This window comes from Miniopterus natalensis, chromosome 19, assembly GCF_054644295.1.
Source record: "Miniopterus natalensis isolate mMinNat1 chromosome 19, mMinNat1.hap1, whole genome shotgun sequence".
Lineage (NCBI taxonomy): Eukaryota > Metazoa > Chordata > Mammalia > Chiroptera > Miniopteridae > Miniopterus > Miniopterus natalensis.
Window position 1 is genome coordinate 39,576,655 of NC_142099.1, and position 21,582 is coordinate 39,598,236.

The 21,582-nt window shown below is 54.2% G+C and overlaps 2 protein-coding genes across 4 annotated transcripts; one reads left to right on the forward strand and one right to left on the reverse strand.

The window, feature by feature from the left end:
• The first annotated feature begins 11,725 nt into the window (after nt 1-11,725).
• NR1I3 (nuclear receptor subfamily 1 group I member 3) lies at nt 11,726-16,280 on the forward strand. The gene is given in 9 exon segments (XM_016210430.2): nt 11,726-11,832; nt 12,270-12,307; nt 12,310-12,405; nt 13,799-13,918; nt 14,109-14,170; nt 14,360-14,496; nt 14,731-14,876; nt 15,269-15,353; nt 16,151-16,280. Coding segments are annotated over 9 exon segments (921 nt in total).
• On the reverse strand, nt 15,530-20,033 carry TOMM40L (translocase of outer mitochondrial membrane 40 like). Of its 3 annotated transcripts, XM_016210429.2 has the most exons (10): nt 19,775-20,033; nt 19,310-19,558; nt 18,974-19,041; nt 18,593-18,685; nt 18,213-18,314; nt 17,968-18,073; nt 17,655-17,777; nt 17,479-17,555; nt 17,172-17,274; nt 15,530-17,059 (listed from the first exon to the last, which is right to left on the reverse strand). In XM_016210429.2, the coding sequence occupies exons 2-10, from the start codon at nt 19,422-19,424 to the stop codon at nt 16,920-16,922; spliced, it is 927 nt and encodes a 308-aa protein (XP_016065915.1). In that variant the 5' UTR covers nt 19,425-19,558; nt 19,775-20,033; the 3' UTR covers nt 15,530-16,919. The 3 variants fall into 3 exon arrangements, with proteins under 3 accessions (XP_016065915.1, XP_016065913.1, XP_016065914.1); XM_016210427.2 differs by lacking the exon at nt 19,775-20,033 and having other exon boundaries at nt 19,310-19,743; XM_016210428.2 differs by lacking the exons at nt 15,530-17,059; nt 19,775-20,033 and having other exon boundaries at nt 17,188-17,274; nt 17,655-17,751; nt 19,310-19,740.
• Between the last annotated feature and the right edge of the window lie 1,549 nt (nt 20,034-21,582).

Sequence of the window (21,582 nt, forward strand, 5' to 3'; positions counted from 1 at the left end):
TTTTGGATCTGCTTCTGACTTGGCTTACTCATGCAGATAAAATAATTCTGGGGCAAACTGAGCCATTTGAGCAGCAGTCTGGAGGATAGATTTAGAAAGTCATGCACTTAGGGTTCTGAAACCCCAGTAGGCTTCCACCTCTTTTTGGCCAGTCTAACACATTCTTCCTTCTCCCTCCTAGATTTCTCCTCTCAAAGCCTTTGCACTCTCCTTGGGAGTCAAGGCCAAATGCCAAAGGACTAAATGCGCAGCCTTTGGTCGCCAGTGCACTGATTTTCCTTAGACACCTGCTTTACTGCACTGTGTCCTGCAAACCAAACACTTTAGAGGTAAGAAGTGGCTCTTGGTTCTTTCTTTTCAGAAAAAGCCTGTCCTCTGGTCCCTGATGCTTCGCAGTTATGGGAATCAATGATGGACAGAAAGGAAGAGCCCAGTGAATGGCGGCCTCCAGTCTCCCCTTCCTTTCACTCCTATCACTTATTCCACTTTGGAACGTTCATGGCACCCAGTGTTAAGGAGACCAGGCATCCTGTAAGCAAGGATAGTACTTGCCCTGCCTAGTACTCTACCAAAATGTACCCTCTTGATAGATACCATCCTATGTGCGTCTCTCTTCTCTCTCTATCCTCTTGCTCAGCATTTATTATATCACACTGCTTAGATTTCCTATAGAAAGTATTTGTAATATATTCCTTAAAAGTTGCATGTTGCCCTGGCTGGTTTGACTCAGTGGTTAGAACATCGGCCTGCGGACTGAAGGGTCTCAGGTTCGATTCTTGCCAAGGGCATGTACCTCAGTTGCAGGCTCAGTCTCCGGCCCTGGTCCGGGCACGTGCAGACGGCAACCAATCGATGTCTCTCTCATATTGATGTTTCTTCCCCTCCCCTACTCTCTCTGAAAAGCAGTGGAAAAAATATCCTCAGGTGAGGATTTTAAAAAAAAGTTGCATGTTAATTAAGTTATTCTATAGTCACTGGGATAACATGATAGAGGAGTCTTATGAAAAATGCTTTTGGGATGAGAAGTCAGCAGTTCTGTGACCTAGGCTTGGTGCTGGTACTGTGTAAATTTAGATAATGTTTGGGTCTCAGTTTCCTCATATGTAAAATGAGAAGTTTGGACCAGATAACTTTAGAGCTCCTTAACAAATCTAAAAGTATATCACTAAAGTGTTTTTGATATATTATTTGAGATTTTCTTGGTGAAAGACATACCTGTATTTCTATCCTGAAGAATGTTTACAAAAGTAAGTTTATTTTTTTGGCTGATAAAATAGACTCATGAAAGATAATAAAGATAAGTTTTAACTACAGAAGGAAAACAGGGGGAGACATTCATAGAACCACTACCTTGAGAAGATGATTATTGACCTGACCCTTCTCCCTCCCCTTGCCCTGCACCCCTCCTCTCCCCATTCCTTTCATCAGTTAGGACCATCCACAGACAGACATGAAGGTGCATCAGGCTTGTGTAGATGGACTCCAATCACACTACTTAGGGGTGCCTGCCGTTACAGAGACTTGACATTCTACGAGGTAACTAGTCACAGCTCCAGCTTGGGAAAAAGAGTCGTCTGTATTCCCAGGTCACAGGATGGCAAAGTCACCCACTTGTACCAGCCAGAGGCTCCTGCTCAAGCAGCTAAAACCAACACCCTGGGTGGGTGACTGAGTGCTGGTTTCCCTTACTCCAGAAGACAGATACTTCCAGTGGTGGAAGGCATTCCAATATTCAGTAGCTCTTTTAGAAGTCCAATATGGCCACAATAATAACAACAAAAGGCCAATGAGAGAGAGAAAGCCAGATTTCCTCCAAGCCCCTACCAGTGCTCCTAACAACTGGCTCACAGAAGACATAACACAGTGACATCACCCTGACCAAACTTCCATCATACAGATTCAGAGAGACAGGCACATGAAAGAGAATGTGATCCCTGAAGTGTGATACCTCATTCTTTTTTTTAATTGTTTTTATTATTTGAGAGAGAGAGAGGAAAGGAGAGGGAGAGAGAAACATCTATCCCCTTCCTCCTGCACTGGGTATGGAGCCTGAAACCTGGGCATGTGCCCTGAGGGGTAACAGAACAAGCGACCTCCTGATGCAAGGGACAATGCTCAACCAACTGAGCCACACTGGCCAGGGCTCATTTTTATTATTTAAAAGGACAACAGAAGAATAGTAAAGGAGGGAATACCAATTCTAAGCTCTCCTCTAGTGAGATTTCTAATTGATCTGTCCCTTGCTGCAGCCCAGCTGCTAAAACAGGACAGACACCAAGAACATAGTTACAAGTCATCCATGACCCCCATTTCAATGGAATGACTGCTGGGCCAATGGATACCTCCAGCTGAGCTCCTCACAGCTGAGGAATGTAACAGGATCACAGAACTTGCAACTGTGCCATAAGCAGCAGGCTAGTCACATGACAAGGGATTATAGGAAAGAGCTCTCAGGGACTGAATGCATCTCCCCTTCCCATCCTTCACTGCAACTAGAGAAAAGTTATTCAACTGTAACAGTAGACTGTGGTTCACAGCACTCAAGTCCTGCCTGCAGCTGTGAATGCAGACAAGCTGGAGGAGTCCCTACAGCTCTACCGCACATGAGCACGCACACACACACTTACACACACATTCATTCACACACATGCACTCACACACATTCACACACACTTTCTCACACACATTCACACATTCACACTCACACACAGCACACTTATTCACACACGCACTCACACACATTCATACACACACTCACACACACTTTCTCACACACATACATTCACACAGTCGCACACTTTCTCTCTCTCTCTCTCACACACACACACACACACAGAAATGCTCTGGGGCAGTGCTGAGGGACAGCAAAGAACCACCAAGGCAAAGCAGAGCTGAAACCTCCCCAGCAGCCCCAACACAATCCCTCCTCTTTTAGTTGTTTTGAGTCTAGAGAGTACTTCTTCAGTTGAGATGGGAATCTTTAAAGAAATACTAAACCCTCTCATTTCATGCAGTTTCTCTGAAGCAAGAAAATAAGCAGGTGGAGAGGTGAAGTTTATATAAAATTCAGGGCACACAGGGGCTGGGCTGAGAGGAATGAAGTGGTCTGAAGTCTCCCTGGAGCTCCAGAGCTCTGGGCAATGTTTCCATTTCTCATCATGCTTTACAAGAGGGAGAAAACAGGCTGGGTCCTGGCCTCTAAGGAAGCTGAGACCCTTTGGGGATCTGGTTCAGAGGCAACAGTCTCTGTACACCCAGGTGGCTGTTTCTAGATTTTATAAATACTCATCCTTAAAGCCAGGCTCAGCTCTGTAGCAGGAGGCAGCTTCAATGGTAAATTGCTAGTTGGAACCAGTTACTCTGTAGTCTGGGAGGCTGGGCAGCCTTGCCTACGCTGACAGCTAGTCCCCATCTGAGGATTCCCCTCTCATCATTTAACTGAGCTCCTAAGTTTAGCCAACTGTGGCTGCAAAGTCGAGACTGCATTCTCCCTTCAAACACCACATTGTTTTCCTTGCCGCTGAAACAGCTTTGTCACTCCACCAAATACCACCCTAAATGCCAGCCCCTGTAGTGCGTCCTACAGGGAGGCTGTGCACTTCCCCAAAAAAGCACAACATCTGCTGGCATGGCCTTCAGATCACAGGCTCCCAGGGGACGGCTTGAATCGCAACTTTCAGATTTAGAAACACTAGAGGGGGTGTTGAACTCCAGGCCTCAGTGAAAAGAGGGCAAAGAAAACCTCTCTTCTCGTATTAGGGCTAAAAGAAGCAAAAGAAAAGAAAATTAAACTGTGTTTTTTCTTTTCTTTTTAAAAGGCTGCCATAGTCACAGTCACAAGGAGCTGAGGGACTGGAAACCTCTTTAGTCCATTTACAGCCCCCAGACTAGCTGCATTTTCCAGAATAAATTTAGTGGACATGGCAACCAGGACAACATCGCAGTTGGCACTAATTGGCTCCCTGGACGACTTTCCATAGGCGCCAGCAGAGCCCCCACAGATGAGGATATGTACTGAGACCTAGGCCCAAGGTGCTGTCCCTTCCCTAATGGGCATACTTGAGAATTTTTGCGCTAGTTTTCTGTCACACTCTAAAATAGATAAAAACAAACAAACAAACAAACAAAAACAGGGAGAAAATAACAATAACTGATATAGATTGAGTGCCTGCTTTGTACCAGGTACTGTTCTAAGTACTTTGCATATATGATCTCAGTTAATCATTAGAACAACCGGTATTATTCTCATTTTACAGATAAAAAAGGAACAAAACCCACAAAACTGAAGCACAGAAAGGTTTAGTAACCTGCCTAAGACCAGGCAGCTTTTAAGTACGCGGGTCAGAGCGGGGACCTGGCGCGCGGCCGGCGGACGCAGCAGGAGGGCCCGCGCGGGCGGGCGGCGGGGCGGGGGCGCTGCGCCCCGGGCGGGAAGATCCTGGACCCGGGCAGGGGCAGCGCTTCCCCAGCCCGCGCGCGCCCCGCCCTGAGCGCTCTCCCGTGGAAGAGGACACCCCAATCGGGGGACTGGGTCTGGCCGGATGGGCACCGTGGAGCCCGACAGGAGACCCGGACGGAACCGGCACCGCACACGCAGGTCCGCGCTGGACAGGGACGCGCCCCGGGGCCCGCGGCCCGCTGGGGGCTCCTGAGCTTCAGGGCCGTCCCCGCAGCGGCCCCTCCCGACGGGGTGAGGGGCGGGAGGCCACCTTCCTAAGCGGGGGAGAGTGGCCCCCGCAGGGGACCAGGGCTGGGGCTCTAGCCGAGCGCGGGCGTGGAGAGCCGTGCAGCCCGGGACGGGGACGGGGGCCCCCGGGCGATCTTCGCAGAAGTCAGAGGGGTGAAGGCAAGCCTGGCAGCCCCGGAGCCCCAAGACAGACGCAGGGGGCGGCAGCGCGAGGGCCTCAGCCCCCCAACGCGCCACCCACAGCGGGGACTTAGAGCCTCCCCTCCAGTCACTTCCCGGAGCCCGGGGGTAGGAAGAGGGTCTCCGCGAACCTGGGCTGCGCGCCCCCTCGACCCCGGGGCCCGGAGCTGCCCCCTCGCCCCCCCACCTCGGAGCCGCCCCACGACCTCCTAGCCCCCGGGGCCCGGAGCCGCCCCCGCCCCTCGCCCCCAGAGCTCCCGGCCCCCAGCGCCGCTCACCTCGCTCATCGCGGCGGCGGGACGGAGCGGGCTGCACGTGCAGCGAGGCGCGGCCCGGGGGCTGCGGGGACCGCGGCGAGTGGCGGGCTCTGGGGCACAGCCGCCCGGCGAGGTGGGAGAGTCGCTCGGGGGCTGCGCTCCGTGCCCGCGCCCGGCGTCGGCTGCGTGGGTCGGGCCTCCGCGGGGCCGGGGACAGCCGTCCAGCGCCAGCCGCTCCGCCAGCCGCCCGGGACCCCGCCTTTTATAGTCAGCTCGGGACCGGCTGCAGCCCGACCAATAGCTGCGCCCCTTGCCGCAGAGTGACAGCCCCCCGCGTCCAATGGAGGCAGGCTCGGAGGTCTACGTCTTTCCAACCAGGGCGAGGCGGCCGCGGCGCGGGAAGGAGGGGCGACCGCGGCCGGGAGAGAGCGCGGGAAGCGCGGCAGGGCGGCGGCGGCGGCGGCGGCGGCGGCGGCGGCGGCGGCGGCGGGGCGGGGCGGCGGCGGCGGCGGCGGCGGGAGGGGCGGCGGCTGGGAGCGGAGCGGAGCGGAGCGAGGGGCGGCGGCGGCGGGGCGGCGGGGCGGCGGCGGGGCGGCGGCGGCGGGAGGGGCGGCGGCTGGGAGCGGAGCGGAGCGAGGGGCGGCGGCAGGGGCGGCGGCCGGGCGCGGAGCGGAGCGAGGGGCGGCGCTGCGCGGGTGCGGGAAGCGGAGACAGAGGCGCCGGGAGGAAGCCGCGAGGGTACGTGGGGCGCGGCACACAGTGAATGAAGGGGTGACGGCCGGAGACGTTCCCCGTAACGGTCAGGGACGGGACGGCCGTCTGCGCGAGGGCAGCGCGCCCGAGGGGCCCGGCGGGCCGAGAACCGGGAAACAGGGAAGTGTCCGTTAGAGTCGGAAGAGCATAGATCCTAGGAGTGGAAAGACATTTAAGATCCATCAATCCTACGTCCCACAGGAAAGGGGAGGGGAGGGGAGAGGAGGGGAGACCCTCCCCAGCTTGTGTAATGAGCTCCTCCCAAAAGCTTACTCGTTCACTTCCACCGTGACGGCGTGCTCTCCCTGTGCCAACCGTGGCGGTGAAGCTGTAAGAAAAAAGGAGACACACTTAACGACCTTGCACCTATTGTTGCCATTAAAATAGGTATCAGTATGCAAGTTCCGTCTCCGGGATCTTGGTCTTTCCCTCAGCGGTGCAGGCAGCATCCCATTTGGCGGTCCGTGTGTGAGGACAAAACCGCCACGTGGACCCTGCCCAGGTGTAGGGACCAATTGTGAAAGAGGAATCCCACAGTCCAATCTGTGTAGAATATTTCTCAATAAGATGGAGCTTTACTAAATAATAACTGCCTTGTATAAGTTTTAAGAAAAAATATGATTAGAGCAAGATGAAAAGAAATAGAACACCTAGGTAAATGTCATGGTTGTTTTTCCATATGTTTTTATTGATAATATCACTGGGCTGCCTCCTGCACGCCCCACCGGGGATGGAGCCTGAAACCCAGGCATGTGTCCTGACTGCAATCAAACCTGTGAGCTCTTGGTGCCTGGGTGGATGCTCAACCATGAGCCACACTGGCTGGGCATCATGATCTTTCTAATAACTTCAATTGCTATTCCTGTTTATCTGAATATCTAGGTTTCCTTCCAGCTTTAAGGAAATCCTTCCAGTTCTCTTGCCTGTGACACTTCTGGGCATTGTAAAACCGCTTAGCCTACTTACAGCTTCAGTCAGCCAAAGCCAAACACTTTCAGCTTTAGCTGTGACACCCTTTTAATAGTTTCTTTCCTGGACTGTAATAACTAAGTCATTAATAGCTGAGCTTCTCTCAGCCAGCAACCACTGATGTCTTCTCAACAAGATTCAGATAAGACCTCAAATACTCTCTCTAGCTCTACCCTCTGTGCTTGTACATAGTCTCTGCCAGGTCAGAAAAACAGAAGATGGAAAAAAAGACTTCGTCTTTCCCCATCCTGACTCTCACTTTCCAGTGGGAATCTGGTTGCCTAGGTTACTAAGTTTCTCATCAGGGGCCCCTATTCAGCCACTCTTCTGGCTTCCCCCACCTTTCTAATGAACTGCTAATTTGCGTGGAAAAAATTGTCTTTAGTGAAACAGACCTCTCCAAAGTTCTTAAACAGCTATGCAAAGATTATAAAGGGAATTCAAGATCCTAGATCAGAGGTCAGCAAGCTTTTCCTGTAACAGCCAGAGAGTAAATGGCTTATGGTCTCTGTTGAAACTTCAAGTCTCTCCTTATAGTTTGACAGCAGTCATAGACAATATGTAAACAAATAAGTGTGGCTATAGTCTAATAAAACTTTATTTGTGGACACTAAAGTATGAATTTCATATAATTGTCAGGTATTATGAATTTTTTTTTCTTTTAAAGTTTTAATTAAAAAAACAAACATTCTTAGCTCAAAGGCTGTGTAAAACAGGCCACAGGCCAGATTTGGCTCACAAGCCATAAACTGCCCACCCCTACCATAAGTGATTAAGTGCCCAAGTACACTACAACAGTAAGTTATATAATAATAAATAGTAATAGGTTAAAGAAGAAAGACATTGTTCAGGACCAAAAGAGTCAAAAGCTTCCTGGGGAACATAGGGTTTGTGTTGGATCTTAAAAGAAGGATAAAACTCAGGTTGCAAGTTTGGTTTCTGGTCAGAGTACATACAGGGGCCAAGCAATTGATGTTTCTCAAATCAATGTTTCTCTCCCTCTCCCTTCCTCTCACTCTAAAAAATCAATAAAAACATATTTTTTAAAAAGCGTAAAACTTAGCCCTAGCCAGTTTGGTTCAGTGGTTAGAGCATTGGCCTTCGGACTGAAGGGTACTGGGTTTGATTCTGGCCAAGGGCACATACCTCAGTTGCAGGCTACATCCAGCGCCCAGGTTGGGGAGTGTGCAGGAGGCAACCAATCAATGTGTCTTTCTCACATTGATGCACCCCCCCCTTCTCACTCTCCCTGAAAAGGAATAGAAAAAATATTCTCGGATGAAGATTAAAAAAAAAGAAAGAAAGGAAGGAAGGTGGAGAACCAGGAACAGTGAGAAAGAGTTCCAAAGAAAACAGTGTGTTTGTCAGGGAGTTGAAGCAGTAGGGAGGTTGATTGAGAGAAACGAGAGAAAGCCCATTGAATTCAACAGGCCAGGGAGACCACTGGTGAATGTAGAGAAAGAAGATTGAAACCACATTATATGGTGCAAAGGAAAGGAGGCAGGGTAGCCAGAACCAGTGTTTGTGCCAGAACCTGGGGGGCCAAACAGGTCAGAGCAGACCCAGACTGGAAATCTGGCTCAAGGGACACCTGAGTGAGGTCACCACTTGTCAAATGCAAATGTGGCAGATAGGAATGGCAAGTAGCAGCAGTTCAGAAGTCAGAAAGGAGTATCTGGTCAGAGAGTCAGGACAGCAAAGGGTAACCAGCTAGGGAGGAAAGCCACTAAAGGGGAACGAATGTATGCAGATGTCAGCGTGGAACCCGCATTGCTGGAGCATGCCTGGCACAAAGCAGATACCTGTTAGGCATTTGCTGAATGAGTGGCTGCATCACAGATAAGAACATGATGCCACTTGGAAAAAGTATGAGTTTGGAATCAGACCTTAATTCATATCGTAGCCCATTTAACTTATAAATTCCATAAACACTTATTGTATGTGCCAGGAGTACACAAGACACTAAAGATCCAAAATAAAAGACTTCAACAACTCCCAGTTGGTTGACATTGCTCTGCAGTGTGGGGAGTGCACAAGCACAGCTCTAGCCCCCAGGCTCCCAGAGGTGACCCTCTGTGCTCAGGCCTGAAGGGCAAGAGGATCAGGAGGACCAGGGGAGGGGCCAGGTGGCGATTCCAACCAGACAGAACAACAAGGTCAGATGTTTGGAGGTGGGTGAACACAGCTCATTCAGGGAACTCTAAAAGGCTTAAGCACATCTAGAGCCTTTGGATGGGTGGGTTGGAGGGAGGAGGCTGGTCGAAGGGAGAACATCGCACAGGCGGCTGCAGTAGTGAGTGGTACCCAGCGAGGGCCTGCACTCAGCTCAGAGGAAGCGGCACATGCAGGTCATGAGACAAGCCTGAGGGCGGGGGGCGGCCTCCTACATCTCCGGACCTCTCTCCTGCCATGCCCTGCCTGCAACGCTGCGCCAGCAGGAGAAGCCTGCTTGTGCTTCTACCTTATCTACTTTTCTGTATCTGGCTCCTTGAACTTCTCAGATTATACCCTCTGCCTGAACTGGCCAAGTCCTCATTATCCTCACTAAAAACCAGCTCCTCCAGGCAGCCCTTCTGCCTCCTCCTCAGCACCCCTCTGCCAGAGCAGGACTAGCTGTCCCTCTTCTGTTCACAGCACTGTCAGTGACCCAGCTGTATTTCCTTATACCTGCTTAAAGGTGTATCTCCCCCACCAGCATATTTAAACTCCATGGGGACAAAGAGCAGCTTACTCATCTTTTTGCCCCTAGTCTCACACACAGCAGGTCCTAAGTCAGTACCTGTTGATTGAGTGAATTAGCGTGAATTCTAACAGAATCTCACTCAAGCAAAGATACCAACAGTGATACACATAAATAGGCTCACTACCTCGCGGGACCAGATCCAAGCCCCTGCACTCTGAAACTCAGCCTGTTTCAAATGCAGTAAGTTATGCATCGTTGGATGTGGTCTTTGAGAGATAGGGTTCTGCCTACTCATCCTCAAGACCTTTAAACTTAGTCTCTTCCCTCTCTCTTTCCCCCTCCCTCTTGCTCTCTCTCTCCCTCCCTCCCTCTTCCTCTCTCCCTCCTCCCTCTCTCTCCCTTTCCCTTTTTCTCTCTCTCCCTCTCCCTCCCTCTTTCCCCCTCCCTCTCCCTCTCTCTATGACTCTAGCCTGCACTTTGGTTTTTGACTCATCCGTAGGGCAAAACTACTTATAATTTAATTCTTAGCTGAGGAAACAGAAGGCACGACAGCTTATCTCCAGTGGGAGAAACTGCCGGTGCAGAAACAACAAACACCCAGGGACAAGAAGCTTTCACATTGAAAGACCGAGACTTGGGCTTTATCCAGTGAGTGTGGGATCACATTTAACCAACATACATCCAAATACTTTAGAAATTACTTTTTCTAGCCCTGGCTGGTGTGGCTCAGTTGGTTGGAGCGTCTCCTGTACACCAGAGAGTCATGGGCTCAATTCCCAGTCAGGGCACATACCTTGGTTGTGGGTTTGATCCCAGTTGGGGTATGTATATGAGGCAACTTATCAATGTTCTCTCACTCTTACGCTCACTCTCTCCCTTTCTAAAATCAATAAAATACATATATATGGAAGTCACTTTCTGTTCATAGATGTTGGGAGAGTATATACTTCTTGCACTTGCAAAAATATTCTTCAGTGTCAACAAAACATGAGACAACCCCAGTGAAGACACCTACTTCTGATTCTTTTTTCTTATATGTTATCTTTATTGATTTCAGAGAGAGGAAGAGATAGAGAGATAGAAACATCAATGATGAGAGAGTCATTGATTGGCTGCCTCCTGCACGCCCCCCCACTGGGGATCTAGCCCACAACCCAGGCATGTGCCATGACTGGGAATCAAACCAAGATCTCCTGGATCCTAGGCCGATGCTCAACCGCTGAGCCACGCCCGGCTAGGCTACTTCTGATTCTTAAGCTTATTAATTGGACAGGAACAGGTATGTAATTTGCAGGGCTCCGTGAAAAACAAAAATGCAGAGCCCCTTCTTCAAAAATCACTAAGAATTTCAAGACAGCAACATCAGAGCATTAAACTGAGCACAAGAGCCCTCTCAGAGCAGGGTTGTGACTGCACAGGTCATACACCCATGAAGTCTGCTCTGGCATGAGTCCCCAAGTCAATCCCACTGCCTCTAATTTATCAGCAACCATGCAAGTCTTTGGCCCTCCCTAGTTAGGAAGCAGGACCTCTCTAGCCCTGTGTGGGCTCTTAACTAGACTGCAGTCTCTAAGAGCCTTCCTTTAGGGAGTCTCATGCACTTGTTACACCTGTCCTTTTACTGTTGACATTCTGTATGTGAAAAGCTTGCTGTCTTTCCCTCTCTGCCCAGTGGGCCCAGGATCCACACAGAGGCTGCTGATCTAGCCTGAAGCTCAGCAGTAGGGAAAATCTTCGTGGTCTGGTTAGGAGCAATTTCCAATGACTCATGAGATCCCCACCCACCAGGGTCCCTCCCCATGTGCCAGCAACCAGTGCCATGGGCATGCTCAGAAAACCTCCCCCAGGCCTTTGCCCAGGGTCCAGAGTCTGTCCCCTACCTACACAGTCTCTGAGAACTGGAGCTCACACACAACAGAAGATCCTTGTTTTCCAGGTACCGAGGCCGTAACCCCTAACACGGGGAGCTCCTGAGATCAAGAGGAGAGGAGGGCGGAGTGGGAGTTTGGGGAGACACATCCCACACTAGATTTTGTGGCCTGCAGGTGGCATGCTGCCTAAGAGAGCAGGTAGGAAATCTGGGGGCCATAAACTAAAAACAATAAAATACCGGTAATGCAGGGGGTCAGGCCCAGGGTATGTCCAGGAAGGAGCTCTGCGGAAGAGGCTGTGACAGCCACCCCAACCCCAGAAGCCATGGCCAGTGGGGATGCTGAGCCGAGGAACTGTGTGGTCTGTGGGGACCGGGCCATGGGCTATCACTTCCATGCCCTGACTTATGAGGGCTGCAAGGGTTTCTTCAGGTGAGAGTCTTCTCCCAGTAGAAACAAGCCCCCACTTCCTTCCAGGCAGCTTCCAGCCTGCCCCGAGCTGGGAGTGTGCAGATGCCTCACTCCTGTGTCCTGGAGCCTAATGCCCTGAGGCTAGCTCGCTGCTCTCACCATGCTCCACACTATAGCTGGTGTAATAATGGAGGGGAGGGCAATGTTTGTCCCAGGGACACAACCCCTTAGTCAAGAGCACGTATTCTGCTCACTTACTGCAAAGCGCCAGGCTTCCCCAGGCGACCTTGGGCCTCCACGAAGATGCTAGGTGTGTTTGTGCCTGAGCTGCCCTCATGGCCCTGTGGGCACAGCTCGGAGTAGCCTGTGTCACCAGATGCTTTCAGGCCATGTCCTCTCCGCCCCTCACCTACCACCCGTTCACTGCCATCCCCAACCCTCACCTCTGTCTCTCACAGACGGACAGTTGGCAAAAGCACAGTCTCACCTACCTTTCCACTGGGAGCTGTAAGGTCAACAAGGCCCAGAGGCACCACTGCCTGGCCTGCAGGCTGCAGAAGTGCCTGGGTGCTGGCATGAGGAAGGACGGAGTCAGCCCTTCCCATCCCAGGAACCCACAGACCACCTCTCTCTGCTTGTCCCTGTTCCCACAGAGTGCTCCCCACCTAGCAGGCCGAGTAAGCTCTTTAAAAGTCAGATAATGTTGCTATTCTGCTCATCTCTCTTTAGGGCAGTTGATGTGCCTCTCTCATATCCGTGTTTCTCTCTCCCCCCCCCTTCTACTCTCCCTGAAAAGCAATGATCTCACAGTCTAGCTCCCCCATGCCACCTCTCATGACTCTGTACCCCTTGCTCAATTCATCCCAGCCACACTGGCTCTGGTGCCATCCTCAGATACACCTGGCACCCTCCTCGGGACCTCTGCACTGGCTCTGGCCATTCCCTCTCCAGGAATGCTCTTGTGAAATGGCCCTGGCTTGCTTTTCTCACCTATCTCAGGGATAGTTCCTGTCACTTAGTAGGTACTTGATCATTGTTGACTTAATTACATAATGCTCTTTCTGTGTGCCAGGTAATGAGGCTAGGTTCCAAACAGATAATGTAACTTGTGTTCACACAAGTCAGCTTGCCTAGGGTTCACTCAGTGTAAAAGCTGCAGCTGAGATTCAGACTCTCCTGTCTGACTCCCAATCCTTGCTGTTGCCATTATGTCTCATTGTGAGCCATGAAAACTGCAGAAGTCAAACAATCTTGATTTTAATTCAATCTACATCACTTAAGTATTTTGTGACCTTGGCCCTGTCAGTGGAATCTCAGCCTGTTTTACATTTCTGAAAAATATGGATAAAAATACCTATGGTCCTGGCCAGTGTTGCTCAGTGGTTAGAGCATCAACCTGTGCACCAAAGGGTCATGTTCGATTCCCAGTCAAGGGCACCTGCCTCTGTTGGGGGTTCATTCCCTGCCCCCAGTCACGTTTTCAGGAAGCAAGCAGTCAACGTGCCTCTCTCACATCCATGTTTCGCTCTCTCTCCCGCCCTCCCTTCTGCTCTTCGTTAAAAGCAATGGAAAAAATATCCTCAGGTGAGAATTAACAAAAAAATTAAAAACAAAACACCTATAGGTAACAAATCCTATGTTTCAGCCCGTCAGATTTTACCTCGGAGCTTTTCAAATTGTGCTGTATAGACATAGGCGATGTCTTAGGTATCCAGAGCCCTCCCTCAACATTCCTGCAGAAGTCAGACCTCCTCACACTGTCCCCACCACAGTGCCTTGCTCTCTGCTGTTGTCCCACAGGCTGGGGAATGTGGACAAGACCCCCACTGGAGCCTCTAGGACTTAAGCTGTACCCAAGGAGGCCTCCAGACTCCCTTCCCATAGCCTTCGCTGTGCAAGGTGGCCAGGGTCCCAGACCAGGGGCTGGCAGAGAGAGGTGCTCTTTACTGATGTCAACAGCTTTGTCGTGTCTCTTGCCTGGGCACAGTGATCATGTCTGCAGAAGCCCTGGCGTCATGGTGAGCAAAGCAGGCCCAGCACCAAGCACAGCAAGCACCTGAGCAGCTGAGCAAGAAACAGAGCTAGCCCAGCCGGGCGCTGCTCAGCGGTTGAGCGTCGACCTAGGATCCAGGCAATCGGGGTTCAATTCCCGGTCAGGGCACATGCCGGGGTTGCGGGCTCCATCAGTGACTCTCTCATCATTGATGTTTCTCTCTCTCTCTCTCTCCCTCTCCTTTCCTCTCTCTGAAATCAATAAAGATATATTGAAAAAAAAGAAACAGAGCTAGCTTGTCCAGACCATCCTGGGGCCCACGCCCGCCACGTGGGTACCATGTTCGACCAGTTTGTGCAGTTCAGGGTGAGCACTCACAGGACTTGGGCTGGAGGATGGCCTGAGGGAGGGCTGTGTGTCATGCACCTATTCAGAGGACGGGACTCCTCTGGAACCCCAGCGAGGCAGGCTTCTCAGACCCAGACCCTTCCAAGGCTGGAGAGACCAAAAGGAGAGCCCTGGGCCTGGGCCTCACTCAGGCTCTGACCTTTGCAGCCTCCAGCCCATCGTTCACCCACCACTGGTGCTTGCCCACCCTGGCCCCTGCTGCCTCTGCTCACACACTTGGCAGACATCAGCACATCCATGGTGCAGCAGATCATCAAGTTCACCAAGGACCTGCCCCTCTTCTGGTGGGTGACCTCCCCTTACCTCTCAGGAAGAAAACACTGCAGTAAATTATAACATCCCCCAAAAGAAACAGAACAAAACAAAAAGCCACTGACCAAACTAACCCACCCCTCAGCCTTTCCGAGCACCAGGTCTTGAATTCCCAACTCTGTTTTTGTGTCTCAGTCAGAAGTGGGAGTTCCTCTCTCTGCACTTCAGGCTCGAGTCTAAAGTGCCCTGTGTCCTGCTCTCCACAGGGCCCTAACCATGGAGGACCAGATCTCCCTTCTCAAGGGAGCAGCTATCAAAATCTGTCACATCACACTCAGCACCACTTTCTGTCTCCAAACACAGAGCTTCCTCTGTGGGCCTCTTTGCTACACAATAGAAGATGGAGCTCATGGTGAGATGGTGCTAGGACAGTACAGGGCATGTGTCCTTGTGCGGTGGGTGAGGCAAGGGGACCTGAAGGCTCCTAAGCCTAGTCTCTCCCACAGTGGGGCTCCACAAAGTTTTTAGAGCTGCTCTTTTGCTTCCATGGGACACTGAGGTGACTGCGGCTCCAGAAGTCTGAGTATATGCTCATGGCTGCCATGGCCCTCTTCTCTCTTGGTGAGCATCCCCCAAAGCCCAGAAGCTTTCTCCCAACACCTCTAACTCCCAGCTCCTTGAATCCATCCCTCCCAGGCCTGTTAGTCCTCCAACCTGCAGAACGTGTCTCCCCCAGCCTCCACCCCCTGGGGCGCTGTGCAGGCCCACCCCACCCCCACCTGTCCTTCCTGCTCCCTCTTACAGACTGGCCTAGGGTTACCCAGAGGGAGGAGATGGCACTGGCTCTGCAGAGCTACATCAAAGGCCAGCGGCCAGGGCCCCGGGATTGGTACGGGGACTGGGGCTTGGAGGCTGCATCAGGGAAGGAAGGCATTAAGGGGACCCTGAGCATGAATGCTTTTTACTGGCCTTGCCTTTGGGAACCCAGGTCCCTTGAGGGTCTGCTCCTTCCCTCCCTTCTCATATGTTCTAGCACCCAAAGCTCCTACCACTGTTTCATCTCAGTTTTTCCAGATGTTTTATTCAGAAGAGATGCAAAGAGGTTGCTCACAGACTCTGTATCACAGCATTCCTGAGACTGGTGACACCCACACCTCACCATCCAGCCTCTCCAGATGCGCAGCCTTCCATGAAGGCCACTCACTCTCCCACCTTTCCCTCTGCGCAGAGCCCGCCCTTCCATTTTTCATCCCCCTCGGAATCATGCTCATTCACAGCCTCACGGCCAACACGCCTGGCTCAGCAGTCCCCTCCCCAGACCCAAAGGTGCGCTCCCTTCCCTCCCGGCTGGAAGAGGGGTGCCTTAGGCCACAGCACACACCCCTGCTGGAACCACTCTGGAAGGCTGGATCTTCAGATTCCACACAGCTGAAGTTCTCACCAAGTCTGGGGCTTTCTTCATTAGGGACCCTCAGAGCTCTGGGTTCAAAATGGCATGGTGAGAAGACAGTGTCAGCCAAAGGCCCTTGGGGACCTCTGGAACCTCTACTAAGTCTGTCATGGTTTCCTCTGGTGTTCAGACCTAGCTTCACTGAGGGGCTGTTTGGGGAATCGGGCCTCAGGACAGGACTCGGCTGCTATATTTCCCTTCTTTCCCCAGTGACCCCACTACCTCCGCCTCCAAAGATTTCTGTATGCGAAGCTGCTAGGCCTGCTGGCTGAGCTCTGGAGCATTAACAATGCGTACGGACCCCAAATCCAGCACATCCAGGGGCTGTCTGCCATGATGCCTCTGCTCCAGGAGATCTGCAGCTGAGCCAGCGCGCCTGCCCCGGCCCCCCGGACACACTGGACTGGAAAGGGCAAGCGCTGGGACCAGAAGGGAGCCATGTGGTTTTAATGAAAGCCTAAAGCACTAACTGCCTCTTCATGCAGTCGTGGGGGAGCGGGGGTGGCCACGGTGGTAAAAGTGTTCTCTGGAAGCACAGAAGGTGGGGAAGAAGGAAGCTCCTTCTGGGAATGGGTGGCCCCACTTTCTGAGGTCGAGATTCTTTCCCAGCCTTGGAAGGCTCTGGGATGGAAAACAGGATGGGTGCTCGTTCCATGTAGACTTTCCTGCTCTGAAGAGGAACAGGTGAGGAGCTTTAATCCACAGGGAGGTGAAGGGGGGCCATGAGGGAGACAACTCAGCCAGGCAGACCCCTAACCCTTCTTCCTCAGTCCAGAGCCACAGCACAGACAGACGACGCGCTGGCGGCGGAGGTGGGCCCTCAAGCCACCGACTCATCAGCGCCCTGTGGCAGCTCCAGTTCTGAGGAGGGCGTGATCCTGTCCCCCACTCTGCTCCTCAGGCCCAGAGGTCACCCAGCAAGGTGGGTTCTGGAGAGGGGCCTAGTCTCTGGCCCTGGGCACCTGACTCAGAGCTTGCAGCTGCTGGAGGGGCTCCGGAACAACCTCAGCCCACAGTGATGCTGAAGCCACAGTGGAATCTGTTGCGCCAGTGGTTGAGGAAGGCCCCGAGGGCGAGGGTGACGGGCAGCGGGGGCACCTTCTTTTCCAGCACTGCACCCACACACCAGTTACTGTCCACCCAGCCTGTGGGGAGGAGAACAACTTGGTTACTTAGCTGGACTTGGAGAAAGGGGTCAGGAGAAGTACGGCGGAGCTTCCCACCCTCTTCCCATCCCCCAATCTCAATCATCCTCACCTCTAAACACCATGTTGGCCTGGGCCAGGGTCAGGTGGTAACCAAAGGAGAAGGTTGTGTCTTGTAGCCTCGTGTTTGCCTCAAACTCCACTCCAACCTGAACCTGAGGACCATGGGCAAGGATGAGAGAGGGGTCTGTCTCTGTGAAGACTGCAGGGGTCCTGACGGAGGTCAGCAGGATGAAGGCATGCATGAAATGTATGTGAAATGCGGGCAGGAAGAACAGTATGTCAGCAGTATGGAGCTCCAGGGTGGGCACAAGTTCAGGACTGACATGCTGGGTGGGGGATGGGATCAGTCATCTCACCTGTTCATTCGCTCTGTGATAATAACTTGCATGGGCCCCACCTGATCCCACATTCAACGTAGCTACCCAGTGTACAGCTGTGAAAATCAAGGGCAGGAGGACAGGAGCATCACAGGCCAGGAAACCCAGCCGAGCCCAGAATTTCCCCTCCCCATCATACCCCTCTCACCCCGTACCCGAATACTTCCCCGCCAGTGTCAAGATGGCCCCCTCTTCGCCTGGCCGCCGGTGATAAACCAACTCTCCTCCCAACACCAACCGATGAGTGAGGCTCTGCAGGAAGTGAGCGACCACGATCACTGGGAGTGGGAGACACAGAGTCAGGCCTGGAGACAACACTCAGGCCTGCCTCTTCCCCCTAGAAGCCCCACCCCAGCCTGCCTGCATGCTTTCTTCTCTTAATCCCTGAAATGTACAGATGATGAAAAGGCATAGCCAACATCAGCAGTAGGCAGCCAAGATAGAAAGAACCCTGTCCCAATTTCTCACCCGATTCCCCAATCAAGTCAGGATTTCCGAGGGTCAGAGTGGCTGTGTAGTCATCTCCCCGGTACTCGCCATCAAATTGCCATGTCAGGAACTTGGACTGCTGTGTCTGGGTAGTGAGAGAGGGAAATAAGAGCTCCCTCTCTCTCTGCCATCACCGTTCCCTCTGCTCCTCCCCCTGGAGCCTCCAGAGCAGGACATTCATGGAGGAAAGAAACCCTTGGATGGAGGCAGGAATCATGGGTCACCTGGAAGACGGCCTTGGCTCGGAGCCGTTCTGCCAAGAGGAGCAGGACCTGGGCGTTAAGGCTGCCACTGCTGTCCAAGTCCCCTACCACAGTGGGGAAAACCTGTTGAAGAGCTAGACAGTCAGACTAAGCTGGGCTAAGGTTCCACTCTGCATAAATCCAAACACCATGTGCTTTCTTTCACAGCACCCAGCGCCCCCTAGTGGAGCACAAAGAAAAACTCCAGCTCAATCACACAGAAAGTGTCGGTACCCTCCACCATTCAGAAGAAACCCAGAGAAGCTAGTAGGTGCCCTGCCCATTCTTCCCCATAACATACACATTTCCTCCTCCTATAGGTGGCTTTTCAGGGAGATGACCCAGGTGTGTGGAGCCCTCACCTCAGTGGGGCTAAGTTGCCAGTCCCCTGCGTAGGCTGCATGGAGGTGATAGCCGGGCAGGCCAAGAGCACTCATGTGCACGGTGTGAGCCACCTGAGGGAAGAGAAGCCAGTGGAGGAGAGCATTCTTGCTGCATCGATCCCCCATCTCACCCTGCATCCTCTCCCCATCCAGGCCTTTTAAGAATACCAAATATTCCAACATATACAGCGGGCCACCTGATTAAAGGCAACAAGTCCCACAAGCAAAGGAGTTAAGGAGCCCCGCTTCCTCCCTCCTCTATCACATGGGGCCTGGCCAAGGCAGGGGTACAAAGGACAGAAGAGAGAATGGGGGACAGGCAGGAGGAACAGTGAGGAGGGAATCAAGAAGTGGGAGCACCTGGAAATGGCTGCTCAGAACCTTGTTGACAACCAGCTTCACACCCTCCATCTGTCCTGGGAATACATCTGAAGGTGGGGAGGGGAGGGAAGGGAAGGAATAAGCAGACAAGGAACCCCTGCTCCAAGAAGTAGACCCCACCCGTCCCACAGAAAGCGCTTTGGAGGAAACGGCCTCCTTTCAGGTCCACTCCATTCGGGCACCTGGCTCTTCCTGAGGATGGAAGCCCCATCTGTGATCTCCCCTTTTGTGCTCGCACCTCTGCACACCCAGCATTCAAGACCACCCCCCTCCTCTAAACCTTCAGCCTGAGACACCCAAATGCCAAGTTCTCACCTTTGCACAGGCGGTGCAGCTCATCGAAGCTCCCGGGGTTGGGCAGAGGTTCCTCTCGACGGGGGCTCCGGCGGGGCAAAGCCCCCATCGGTGCCAGGCCCAACGTGTTCCCCATTTGAGTCCAGGAGGCGGGGAGGGGCCGGGGCTGGCCCAGGGAAGATGCTATTCCTCCCTCTACCCCCCACGGGCCGCACCCCCCATCAGCCGACTCCCCAGCCCCCGAAACTCCCACATGGTCCGACACTAGCCCTGGAACGAGAAGAGTGTGGGGAGAGGGCACCGATGGGGAGACTGAATCCCGGACGCAGCCCCATCCCGTCTTTGCTCCCCCACCCCACCTGTCACCCCGTCCCTTCCCCCGCTGTCTAACCCGAGCCCCATCACAGACCTCACCCAGCTTTCTAGTCTTCATGCTCCTCATCCCTAGGCCCCAAGCGAGGCGTGCAGCGCTGCAGTCGCCCTTACCGTCTCAGACCCTCATGCCGCCCCTTCCCCCCCGCACACCGCGGTCATCTTGATGGGGGCAGCCATCTTGAGTGATGGCAGAGCTGCGGCTTCACGCTGCTTTCTCTGCGTGGTCATGAGCGCCATCTTGGAACCGGGCAAAAAAAGCTTTTAAAGACCCGACCCTCCCTGGATTGGGCCCCGCCCAATCTATTAAAAATAGCGGCTTCGGTCTCCCAGGGGCCAATGGGAGAGGAGGAAGCGGCGGAGTGGCAGGCCCCGCGCGGAGACGGCCCGGGCGCGGCGGAGGCGGCGGGGCCGAGGGCGGTCCCGAGGCTGGTCGCGGGCCGGCCTCGGTCTGGGGCTCTCCGAGGTCGGCAGCCCGGGGGCGCGCAGGCTCCGGCGGGAGCCCCTTGGCGCTCGGGCCGCTGGAGCTCCCGCCGCCATACAGCTCGGAGACGCCTTTGGAGGAGAGCGGGGGGGGAGCGACGGGCTGACCTTCCGAGCCCGACTCCGCCCTCGGCGTCCCCCGGGAAGCCGCGCTCCCCCGGCCTCGCCCGCACGGCCGTCCCGGCGCCGCGCCCGCCCCGCGCCGCTGCCCCGCCGGAGCTCGGCCTCGCGGGAGGGGCCGGCGCGAGCGCTCGGGGCGGCGGCGCGGGGCTGCGCCCGCAGCTGACCCTCCGCCCTGCTCCCCGCGGAGCTGGCGTCGGAGCCCGGCGTGTGCGCCCCCGGCGCGCTCCGGGGCGGGGGGAGCCCGGCGTGTGCGCCCCCGGCGCGCTCCGGGGCGGGGGGAGCCCGGCGTGTGCGCCCCCGGCGCGCTCCGGGGCGGGGGGAGCCCGGCGTGTGCGCCCCCGGCGCGCTCCGGGGCGGGGGGAGCCCGGCGTGTGCGCCCCCGGCGCGCTCCGGGGCGGGGGGAGCGGGGAGGCCCCGCACGCGGCGCGCTGGGGAGAAAAGGCTGGAGGAAGTCGCGGGCTCCGGTCGCCTCCCTCACTAGCCTCGCGTCTCCGCCCCCGTCTCTCGGGAACGTCCTACTGGGAAAGATGCCAGTGCTTCTGATCTCCGTTCCGCTGACCCACCCAAATGCCTAGGGCTGGGGCATGAACCGCTGTGGCCCCTGTGGGCTCATATCGCCTGGCTACCGCCCAGAGCTGATAAGGGGATCCAGTGACCAGGACCCTCCACCTTTGTCCTTTAACCACCTCTTCCTACCGTAGCCTTCCGACGGGGTGGAGAGGGCAGAGGCTGCTTTCTGATTTTGTTTGGGGTTAGGGTGTGACGGTCAGCACACAGGAGGTCATTCTGGGCTCTCATGTTTTCAGCCTTGTCTCCTAATACATTAACTCAAAAAGGGACGGAATCCATCACCTGCCCTCTGACCCTCACCCCTGTCTCTATTTTCAACTCATCCTTTCTACTGTTTCCCAAAACCTCTGCCAAGTTGTAGTGAAGGGGGTAGGGTTGGGAGGTGAAATCCGCCCATAATGGGACAGAGTTATTGAGGGCTGAGGTTGATATGTCAGAATTTCCAGAGAAAGACTAGCACTCCTGCTTCCTGCAGCACCCAGAGCTAGGGGCTGCTGCCCCAGGCCCCAAAAGAATGAGCCTCCAGTGGGCCTAAAGGGAACCCCTTGGCCTCCACTAAGTCCTGCCTGCCTGCCTCCCACCCTCACTGTGCCCTACATGTACTTGCCCTCCCCCCCCATTTCTCCAACTTGTTTACTCCAACATGGCCCCTGTCCAAACACCCCTCCACAGTCCTTGTCGCCTGTCGGGGTGGGGAAGCAGGCAGGTATATGGCCCTTGCCTCTCCAGCCAGGCCAGGCACAGAC

Excerpts from the sequence above, each read along its gene's own strand:
- TOMM40L (XM_016210427.2), bottom strand. The coding sequence starts at position 19,730 with ATGAGGAGCATGAAGACTAGAAAGCTGGGTGAGGTCTGTGATGGGGCT. Across the intron at positions 18,074-18,212 it reads GAGCCAAGGCCGTCTTCCAG|ACACAGCAGTCCAAGTTCCT; the intron begins GTGACCCATGAT and ends CTCACTACCCAG. Across the intron at positions 17,060-17,171 it reads GGCCAACATGGTGTTTAGAG|GCTGGGTGGACAGTAACTGG; the intron begins GTGAGGATGATT and ends TCCTCCCCACAG.